The 11,024-nt window shown below is 39.1% G+C and overlaps 1 protein-coding gene across 3 annotated transcripts; it reads left to right on the top strand.

The window, feature by feature from the left end:
- Nucleotides 1–4,716: 4,716 nt before the first annotated feature.
- On the top strand, nt 4,717–10,709 carry LOC133709841 (ARM REPEAT PROTEIN INTERACTING WITH ABF2-like). Of its 3 annotated transcripts, none has more exons than XM_062135760.1 (19): nt 4,717–5,040; nt 5,156–5,316; nt 6,105–6,277; nt 6,358–6,478; nt 6,584–6,658; nt 6,776–6,870; nt 6,983–7,058; nt 7,371–7,478; nt 7,723–7,851; nt 7,967–8,035; nt 8,214–8,273; nt 8,403–8,526; nt 8,629–8,768; nt 9,037–9,100; nt 9,220–9,299; nt 9,418–9,482; nt 9,563–9,680; nt 9,770–9,894; nt 10,204–10,352. In XM_062135760.1, the coding sequence occupies exons 1-19, from the start codon at nt 4,797–4,799 to the stop codon at nt 10,238–10,240; spliced, it is 2,064 nt and encodes a 687-aa protein (XP_061991744.1). In that variant the 5' UTR covers nt 4,717–4,796; the 3' UTR covers nt 10,241–10,352. The 3 variants fall into 3 exon arrangements, with proteins under 3 accessions (XP_061991744.1, XP_061991742.1, XP_061991743.1); XM_062135759.1 differs by lacking the exon at nt 10,204–10,352 and adding an exon at nt 10,359–10,709 and having other exon boundaries at nt 4,718–5,040; XM_062135758.1 differs by lacking the exon at nt 10,204–10,352 and adding an exon at nt 10,359–10,709 and having other exon boundaries at nt 6,358–6,658.
- The last annotated feature ends 315 nt before the right edge of the window (nt 10,710–11,024 follow it).

Below are 11,024 nucleotides of genomic sequence, written 5' to 3'. Positions count from 1 at the left end.
TTTAATGGATTTGGAAAAAAAAAAAATTATATACATAAGTCTTAATTCTAGTTGCTTAAAAAAAAAAAAAAAAAAATCTCTTAACGGGTTTTTAACGGGTTCCAACGGAAAACCCGCAAACCCGCCGGGTTTAGCCCGCGAAACCCGTTAACTTAACGGGTTTTTACCGGGTCGGTCCGTTAAAAACCCGGCCCGTTAAGAACCCGCACCGTACCCGCACTATACCCGCACGTTGCCAGGCCTATTAGATAGTGACCATTGTGGACCACCGGACCCTCCTTTCCCTTTGCCAAAATGGTGGGCTCTCTCCGGTCGTTTTTTGACCATTTTTTGATATCTTGGGAATGTGAACGCTTTTGAAACGATCATACTCAGCTTCCGTTCTCATCGTCCCCAAGTCATTCACTTGCTTGACGAATTGACGGTAAGGATGAGAACGTCGTTTTGGTTGGTCGGGTCGGGTCGGGTTGATGGCTAATTCATGAGATTTGAGCTGTCTCCACAAATTATCTAGACTATTGTAAGATTTTTTTCTGGTCCCTATTATTTTACACTACAGTTGGGTCAAGTTGTCGTGTCATGGTTACATCTTCATTTTGAATGATGAATTGATTTAGATTTGGTTTGCTCTCGTTGTCAATTTGTTGACGGGTGATCCTTGCACGTGGTTTGAAATCATTTAGTCTTAATAGTTTTGAAAAGGGGCGATATTATATTAGAATTTGGGCCCTTACCAATGTGGGGTTAATTTCAAAACTCAAGTTTTAAACTTGAATTTTTTTTTTTAGGGGAATGAATAAATTGCTTAAGTTGAAAATCATACGACTATACAAAGTCGCTGAGTAACCACAACACTAAGACATTTTTATCATAATATCGAAATCACAAGCTGGCTAGACCAGACACCATTCTATTTAATGGTACTCGATACAATTTGACATGCTCGCTTATTTGAAAAACTAAACAATCCAAAAGAAAATAACAAAAATTAAATTAAAAATAATCTCGAACCTAAACTAGACACATCATCTCAAATCTGAACTAAATGCAGTCGCCTAAAAACATACTATTGTACGTCAGCATAAAACAAATAAGGGAATACAACCACAAGTCCAGCTAAGATCCAAATGTACTACACCCCCCTAAAGAGCACAACCAAACCAAACCCAAGTTGTAAAGAGAAAGAGAGTTAGGGTAGAGCCAGAAGGCCCTAACCCACTAATCTGCATCCCTGCAATCAAGGCTTGGCGAAAGCCGACCCTCTAAAGGAACTACCGCTAAACCATGTTGTAAATGAAAATTTTGCAATGAATGAAAGAATGACCCGTGTACAAAATAATATAATTTTTTATTAATGAATTTGAGGGTTACAATCTCTGTAGATGTTCTTTCACAAGAATCTCCTCTGATTTGATCTTCGACGTTGATTTGATCCAAGGGTGGCAAGCACTTGATCTTTAATCGAACGGTTATAGTGTGAACTTCTTGTTATGTTGACGATTTGAGGAAGATGATTGACCAAGGTTTGTAGAGGCTTGATCTTGATCGGATTTAGGCCACGAGTGGTGTCACGTGGTGGACGTTATTCGGCTTTGGTAGGAGATGAACCTGCATGTGTGTTTGGTGCTTGTTGATTCTCCACGAGCTTGATGAAGAACTTGGCAGAACCTTTGCTTTGTTGACGACTTGAAGACGACGGATGATCAAGGGTTGAAGAGGCTTGATCTTGATCAAACCTGAACCACGAGAGGTGTCACGTGACAAGTATGGCTTTAAGGCGGATGAATCGGCACGTTTGCTTGGTGCTTGTTGATTTTCCGCGAGTTTGACGACTTCTGAGCTTGTAGGTGATTTCCCTTGTTTGTCTGAAGTCGGTGAGGTGAAGAGACCAGCTATTTAGCAGCTTTATGTTTCTTCACGAGCTTGGGAGACTTTTAAGCTTTGGAGAGGTTTCTTCCGTCTGCTTGCGTCTGTCTGTCGTCCTCGTTTTTCGTCGTCTCATCTTGATTTGAGAGGGGGTATTTATAGTGTTGTCGCCTCCCTCAATTTGGAATGCATTGATGACATAGCATTAATCACATTCCGTAAATATGTAATTAAATTAATCAATTTAAATTCGTTGATTTAATTACCTTTTATTTAAGGAATATGCCAATCAAATATGATTTGATTTAAGGGGCCGTGACCACTTACCCAAATTTGGGCAAATGTACTCCCACTTACTCCACTAAGAGTTTTTTACTCCCAATTACCCAATTTAATATTTAAGTACAGTTTTGCCCTTAACTCAATTATTTAATTACATGTGCATCTCCTTGTCTCTCTCCACTCTCCCCGATATGCTCTTTCTCTCTCATCCCCCATTCTCCGATCTCTCTCTCCCTCTCTGTGGCAGCGTGCTGGGCGAGAGGGGAGTGCGCAGGCGGGGTGGCGCTGGGATGGGCAGGCGTTGGGCTACACAAGACGTGGGTGTGCTGTGTTGCGCAGGCGGCGGGGCAGGGCTGCCGGATTCTACAGCGATCTGTGTTGGGATCTGCGCTGTGGGCTGCGAGGGTTGGTCGGCGCGGGTGTGCTGGCCGCGTGGGTAGGAGGACGGTGGGATGCTGCTGTGTGAGCAAGAGGGGGACTAGGCGCGGGTGGAGGCTAGATCAAAGGCTGGGAGGCTCCGGTGAGGAGGCTGGATCGAAGGCCGGAATGCAGGTGGTTGGTGTTGCAGATGACTCCGGTGAAGGGGAGGCGGTGATGCAGTTCCTTATGGGCTGGCGGGGACGAAGGACGATCTGGTGGGTAGGCCGTCGGGAAGAATTGTTTTTAATTATTATATATATGTAAAATTGAACATATAAATTGATCAATTGTGCCTGTAGTGTATTTATTTTCATTTTGGGAGTTTATGCAATTCACCGATGGGCAATAATATGATTATTGGATGACAATAATATGATTATTAGGGGAAAATAATATGATTATTAGGAGGCAATAATATGAGTATTGGGGGGCAATAATATGCATATAAATTGATCAATTGTGCCTGTAGTGTATTCATTTTGGTTTTGGGAGTTTATGCAATTCATTGGAGGGCAATAATATGATTATTGGAGACAATAATATGATTATTGAGAGGCAATAATATGAGTATTGGGGGGCAATAATATGATTACTGGGGGGCAATAATATGATTACTGGGGGGTAATAATATGGTTACTGGGTATTATTATGAGGCAATAAAATCGGCCGCCGGAATCCGGCCACCGGTCCGGTAGCCAGATTCGGGATTCCGGTCATCGGTCGCAGGAGTCCGGTCACCGATCGCCGGAGTCTGCGGCCGGCCACTAGTCATCGGAGCACAGCAAGGTGGAGGATGACTTTTCTCTCTAAGTGAGAAAGAAGGAGAGAGCAAAAAAGTCCCAAAAATAAATAAAAAGAATATAAAAAAAATTAGTTGGGTATTAGGGAAATAATCTCTTAGAGTGTTTTGGGTAAATGAGGTTAAAAAACTGTTAGTGGAGCAAGTTGACAATTTTTAAGCTGAAATTGGGTAAATGATCATTTCCCCTTGATTTAATACTTGATTTCAATCAGAATTAAACAATTTAATCTGATCGATATTTGTATTTGATGCTTGATTTTCATCGAGATCAATCAATTTAATACGATTTATCCGCTTTAAATGCTTAACTCGAGCAAGCAACAATCAATCAGCGATAAATTGACGCTTCCACAATTGATGCTTCCACGTCATTCAATCGATGGATCACTTGTGTTTTGACATGTGTCATCCTCGAATCTCACATAATTTTGGTGACGTATGAGCCACGTGTACTTTTTGTAGGACCCATGTGCCAAATAAGCTTGTTTAGTCAAAATTTCAAAGATTGACTGATTTATTTAATGAATTTTATTTTCATTAAATTTCTTGTGTCTACACATGTAAATGCTGAAACAATTCGGCGACCTTCTTAGCCTTGAATCCACTGTTGTCATTGCAATCACCGATCTTGCTATTGCACAATCCACATGTGAACACATTTGCCGATGTAAATTTGAGACCAATGTTGATGTGCAACACCACACGCTACAAGATAGACAACCCTAATCTAATTCATAAAAAATAATCAGTTGAAAATCTAAAATCCCATAATTCAAACACAATTTCAATTCAAATAATAGTGATGATGGAAAAAGAAATCCGTGATTCATTCACTATATATATGATTTTCCAGGATCCGTTTGCCTTGACCATTCCCCAAGTCCCTAATTTACATGCACGCACGAGTGGCACGACCATACTACACTGTGGCAGTCCACAAAAGGCTTTTTTTTTTTTTGATATAACAAAGGCTTTAGCATGCAGTCCCAGCCCATTATTGCGTGCCCCACAGTCCCCTGGGCCCACCATTTTCTTTGTCCTTGTTTCCCTCTTAACCTTCACACCCATGCGCAAGTTAGTTAAATCATGTCCTGCTGTACTTTTTAGCGGGAGCGCACGTTAATCAATAATTATTCGATAATTAACGCAAAAAATTAAATTTAAATCAAACATGAAATAAATATGAGAGCCGGAAATCATGTGGCCGGTTTTACTCCCGACACTTTTTTTTTTCAGCCGGAAAAGAAAAAGAAAAGAAAAAGCTTTTACTTTCTTCTTTTCTTCAGAAATTCCGAAAATACCCTCCGATTTTTCTCTCTGTCTCTCTCTTTCTTCCTCTCTCTCTCTGTCTCTCACTGACCTCTATTCAAAATCCAAAAAATTCATATCTCTGGATCAGCTTCTCTTCCATTTTCGCGTTTCTTTGATGGAGCTGCCGAGGCGCCAAGATCAGAGCCAATCGGAGAGGAAGGGGCAGAAGCGGAAACTGGAAGAGGAAATCGGAGAGGAGCGAGAGATCACGGTGCAGCAGTCCGGCGACGCCAGAAAAGCCATACTGCTTCAGGTCGCCGAGCAGGTTCAAGTTCTTGACTCTTCTTTTTCCTGGAGAGAAGCTGATCGAAACGCTTCCAAGCGCGCCACTCACGTCCTCGCCGAGCTCGCCAAGAACGGTCAGTCCAAAAAAAAAAAAATTCCTCCGATCTCGTCCTGATTTCTCATTTTCCGTCGGTTCTGTAAGTTTTGTGAAATTCTGAATTTAACGAATTTGAGTGTGTTCGGCGGCAGAGGACGTAGTGAACGTCATCGTTGAAGGCGGTGCGGTTCCGGCTTTGGTGAAACATCTGCAAGCGCCGCCGTGCAGCGAGGTCGACCGGAGCTCTTCGAAGCACTGCGAACACGAGGTTGAGAAGGGCAGTGCCTTTGCACTAGGCCTTCTTGCCGTTAAGGTCACTCTACCCTTCGTAATTTTCAAATTTTCAATCAGTTAAAACTTGAATTTTTTTGCTTTCTTAGATATATAGCAGCCGCATATATAATAGAGCATGTAAAATTACTTGCAGAGTTTCAAGGATTTTGATCTTAAAATAATTTTATCAGCCGTGTTGCTTGCGTAATTGAGCATGCAGATTAGTTGGATACTAATCTTTTTGGAAACCACTGAAACTTTTATGAGCACAGCACGGAGATGAACAGTCCCCTTCTAAAACCACATCATCACCGAGTATCATCGAATGATTACTTGGCTACTAATTAACTCCAATTACATTTACTATGTCAGAAAGTCATAGTCGAAGAGTATCTTATGAATCAATCAGCTACTATCAGGCATGTTTAATAACAGTTGTTTCTTTGACGGTGGTATGAATATGTTATAGAAACTAGGTGTGTCAATCTCAGCTACTATCAGGCATGTTTAATAACAGTTGTTTCTTTGACGGTGGTATGAATATGTTATAGAAACTAGGTGTGTCAATCTCTTCCACGCCGTGTCTATTCGCAAGTCTATCTGTATTTGTCTTATATCTTCATTACCTATTTATTCTGTGCGGATGCTATTGATTCTTGGTTGTAGACATCTTATTCTTGACATCTTATTTGTATGATGTTGCACCACTATTTGTGCCACAGGAACTCTTAGATAGGATATAATTTCACCATCGCTCAACTCTACATGTGATTGCTGAACTTTTTTTTCTTTCCTTTTTTCTCTCTTGCTGTCTTTCTGTGTCAACAGCCCGAGCATCAACAACTCATTGTTGACAATGGTGCATTGTCTCATCTAGTAGATTTGTTGAAGAGGCACAAGGATAGTCATGTAACTCGACCTTTGTATAGCGTCATTCGTAGAGCTGCTGATGCCATCACCAATCTCGCTCATGAAAACAGCAGCATTAAAACCCGTGTCAGGTTTGCTTGTCTTTCTAATAGCCAATTGTTGATACATCAACAACATAATATTCTAATGATCATGAGGACTGCATATACAGGATAGAAGGTGGAATTCCACCTCTAGTTGAGTTGCTTGAATTTGCCGATACAAAGGTGCAAAGAGCAGCTGCTGGAGCGTTACGAACCCTCGCATTTAAAAATGATGAGAATAAGAATCAGGTAATGGACCTTCCTTGTGAAATTATATATTTTCTAAAATTTGGTATATTTATTATCAGAGATGGATTGAAATTAAACATATCACGTAAATTTATGACTTTGCAGATTGTTGAATGCAATGCTCTTCCTACCCTCATTTTAATGCTTCGATCTGAAGATGCTGCTATACATTACGAAGCGGTAGGATCTTTATGAGACTATAGTTGATATAATGAGCTATTAAGCTTAATACTTTGTGGACTTATGTTCTTTCTCTTCGTGTTGCTGTAGAATAACATGATTTTCAAATAAATGCAGGTTGGTGTAATTGGAAATCTAGTTCACTCTTCTCCAAACATAAAGAAAGAGGTTCTTCTTGCGGGAGCTTTACAACCTGTTATTGGATTGCTTAGGTGCATCCCAAATAGTGTCACATCACTTGATCAAGCTAAATTCTTGTTAATTTTTTCCCATCATGGCATATAATTTTTAAAAGTTTCTCAAGTCTGATATATTGAATTACAGTTCCTGCTGCTTTGAGAGCCAAAGAGAGGCAGCTTTGCTACTTGGACAATTTGCTGCAACTGATTCAGATTGCAAGGTAGTGTAATTTTTCTCTCCCTTTATCTTCCATGACTTGAGTCATCAACTCATCCCTATTTTGTGCTACACATCATAGTTTTAGGAGAGAAAACATCATTGATATTCTCATTCTAGTTGAAAAATGGTTCTATCAACATCCATTTTTGTTACCTTTGTTGGTAACTTGGTAGAGCATTTTCATTTTGCATGTTGACTACTTGTGGTGGAGTTTCCTTCCCCTCTTGAATTTCTGTAATGATGCATAAATCTGCTTTTGAGTCCTTCCATTTTATCCATTATCTTTATATGCCTCAATGATTGCCATTTGTAGGTTCACATTGTACAGAGGGGTGCTGTCCGACCTTTGATTGAGATGCTTCAATCCCCAGATGTACAACTCAGGGAGATGTCAGCTTTTGCTTTGGGGAGGTTGGCACAGGTTATTATTTCTTATTGACCTGTTCTATATTCTGTTTAGACAACTGTTCTTGGTAATATTGGAAGAATTAGTCTGGGGAATCAATATGACATAGACGGACTCATTTCACGTTCTTTTAATTAGTTATGCTTTTTCTGGTTCTTTAGGTTCCTGAGTGTGTGCAGTCCAATGCAACAATTATGATTTATTATTGAAGATCCTGCTTTTCTGAGTTTGTTTCATTTGCTTCAAATTATACATTCAGGACTCACACAACCAAGCTGGTATTGCTCATAATGGTGGTTTATTGCCATTGTTGAAACTTTTGGATTCAAAAAATGGGTCTCTGCAACACAATGCTGCATTTACCCTTTATGGCCTTGCAGATAATGAGGTAATATAATTAATGATTCTCATGAACTCGTGGAATTTTGTATATTTAGTCAACAAGTTGACATTGAATACCATTTTAATGTGATGTTACTTTGTCCATTCATTTTCTTCTCTAGGATAATGTGTCCGATTTTATTAGGGTTGGTGGTGTTCAGAAGTTGCAGGATGGAGAATTTATTTTCCAAGTATATCTCTCTTTCTCTCTCCATAGTTCTTTGTTATTTTCACAAAATGTAAATTTTGTTAACAAGATTCATGATTATTTTGGTAACTATAATAGATGTTCAAAATTATCTCCCCCTTTTGTCCTTCTTTGCTGTAACACAACTTGTAATGGACAACAATTTACAAATGTCTTTTCAGGCTACAAAGGATTGTGTGACCAAAACATTGAAAAGATTAGAGGAGAAGATTCATGCACGAGTGAGTATTGTCATGCTTATTACTAAGTTTTCTTTTTTGTAGGTGTTGGTACATTTTGTGGCACTAATTTTGTGTGAATTTTATGTTAAAAACCTATGGGATTGAAATTTCTGAATTTTCCTAATGTAGGTTTTGTCGCATTTGTTATACTTGATGCGTGTAGCAGAGAGAAATGTCCAAAGACGTGTTGCTTTGGCTTTTGCTCATCTTTGCTCCCCAGAGGATCTCAGAACCATTTTCATCGATAACAATGGCATGTCACTGTCTCTGTATTTCAAATTGTATTTTGTCGGTTTTTTTTGGTTCCTCAATATTATTTATCGAGGTGGCTGACTTGTCCCATATCATTAAGCAGGTTTGGAATTGCTTCTTGGGCTTCTTGGTTCTAGTAGCCCCAAACAGCAGCTTGATGGTGCTATGGCTCTGTACAAGTTGGCCAACAAAGCCATGACTCTTTCTCCTGTGGATGCAGCTCCTCCATCTCCAACACCACAGGTTGTGCTTATTTTCAATACTAGATGATTTTTTCATGCCTTTGTCATTATATATTTGAATTTGTACAGTGTCATTAGTTAAAAGTCGTATTTTGCTGTTTGTTTTTTGTTTTTATAGTTTGCTAGTTGTTATAACCAGAATATATCCTTTAAAACAAAAGGATGGCTATTCTGTGATTGCTTGCCAGTTTTTGAAGGTGCCGTCATCTTAAGCTTTGTGTTCGTGTTTAGCATGGATTTCCTCTGATGATAAATACAACTTCCTGCAGGTTTATCTAGGGGAGCAGTATGTAAACAACCCTACGCTGTCCGATGTTACGTTTTTAGTTGAAGGTCTAATCTTTTTTCATGTAATTCTTTCTATGTATGCTATGTATTATGAAGGTTCATTCAACCACTACTGTGATTGTATTTGTTAGCATAAGTTTGATTGCTTCACTGACCATTTGCAGGTAGACGGTTCTATGCTCACAGAATTTGCCTGCTTGCTTCTTCAGATGCTTTTCGTGCAATGTTTGATGGTGGTTACCGGGTGAGTTTGTGGGGGTTGTTCTTTCTACTTATTTCATCCTGAATCATTTTTTTTTTCTTTTATCTACAAAGAAATATTGATGGCGGATGGTTTATAATTTACAATTAACCTATTACAGGAGAAGGATGCAAGGGACATTGAAATACCAAATATTAGATGGGAGGTTTTTGAGTTGATGATGAGGTGAAGTAAATTTTTTGTTTTCTTGTATCACAAAAGCTGCCCGGTGAGCTTTTATAATTCAGACTCTCGACTTGGCACAGATTTATATACACCGGATCAGTAGACATTACTTTGGATATTGCTCAAGATCTCCTCAGAGCTGCAGATCAGTATCTTTTGGAGGGACTCAAGCGGCTTTGTGAGTATTCAATAGCACAGGTAAGCTCTCTCTCTGTCTTTATCTGTCTCTCTCCATGCTTGGATATAAAATGATGGCTGCTTGATTACTTTTCTATTTGTTGATGTAGGACATATCTTTGGAGAATGTTTCAAACATGTATGAACTTTCAGAAGCCTTCCATGCAATGTCATTACGGCAAACATGTATTTTGTTTATCTTGGAGCAGTTCGAAAAATTGAGTGCTAGACCAGGGTATGTGCTCTCTCTCTCTCTCTCTCCCTCCCCCCCCCTCCCTTTTTCCTTTTTCCTTTTATGTAAGATACATGTCTCGGGCAGATTGCACTAGATTTTTTTTTTCTTTAAGCAAAAAAATGTAGGGGTGTTTATAATGTCCAGGACTACGAGTATTTTAACCAAAGAAGGAAAAGAAAAAAAATGAAGAAAGATGACCTGCTGGTGTTTGTGATCTTTAAATCCTAATAAACAATTAGTTACTTTTTATTCTCTTCGTCGTTTGAAGTTATCTAATCAGACTGACGAATAAACTTGGATCATTGCTAGGCTATCCCTTGTCGTTTGTTCTCAGGGTATCAGTTAAAGCTCTTATGTGAACTGTCACTGAGTTCTAGATTCAGTCTTGTTTTGCTTAGCAAAAAACATCTGCAGTCTCGGTTTCTATTTTCATCTGCTGAATTCTCTAAGCTGGAACATTGCAGGCACTGTGAACTGATCAAGAATATATTGGATGAGATCAGATCTTACTTTACTAAAGCACTCACTAAGCCTAACCCACATAACTTGCGGCTGTAGATTGCTGTCTTTTATTCTTCAGCTCTAACACCCAAGTACGATGTACAGAAACCCGTAATAGATGTTCTTGTTGTTGAGCCGGTGGAAGTTTCGACTTTCTTTTCTTTTTACATTTAAATTTCAAAAAGAGGTGTCTAATTCTTTGACTGTAGTTTGTCTTATAATCCATTCTGATTCCCGAGTCTTGTTGGTTGTAAACACAATGTTTCATGTCTAATACAATTCCGACATTGCTTGGAATATGATCTTCCCGAACATTCCTCTTTGTATTCCCAGTTTTTGCAGTTTAGTGAGATACCATTCATTAAGATATATTATGAAGTTGTTTAAAGCGACTTATCAAGTGCTGCTTGGTTTCTCCAGTTTGAATCCAAAAAATGTTGTTCATCCAAAAAAAAATCCAAAAAATGTTGTAGAATCTCTCTGTCAAAAGCACTCAATTATTTGTTCACAGGCCTAGTTCCCTGTTAAAGCTTTTCATTAATATATGCTACAAGTTTCCTATGCAAAGTTGCAAATAGAAAGCCAGGCATGTGGACTGATAGTAGTAGATTTGTAGCGTGCTATACATT

This window comes from Rosa rugosa, chromosome 5 (assembly GCF_958449725.1).
Source record: "Rosa rugosa chromosome 5, drRosRugo1.1, whole genome shotgun sequence".
NCBI classification, from domain to species: domain Eukaryota; kingdom Viridiplantae; phylum Streptophyta; class Magnoliopsida; order Rosales; family Rosaceae; genus Rosa; species Rosa rugosa.
Note: the sequence above shows the minus strand (reverse complement) of the source record. Positions and strands in the feature narration are given on the sequence as shown.

What these genes read in the sequence shown, in the direction of transcription:
- LOC133709841 (XM_062135758.1), top strand. Translation starts at nt 4,797, where the DNA reads ATGGAGCTGCCGAGGCGCCAAGATCAGAGCCAATCGGAGAGGAAGGGG. An exon ending in TGTTACGTTTTTAGTTGAAG is followed by an intron (nt 9,101 to 9,219) that starts GTCTAATCTTTT and finishes GACCATTTGCAG; the next exon opens with GTAGACGGTTCTATGCTCAC. An exon ending in TGTTTGATGGTGGTTACCGG is followed by an intron (nt 9,300 to 9,417) that starts GTGAGTTTGTGG and finishes AACCTATTACAG; the next exon opens with GAGAAGGATGCAAGGGACAT.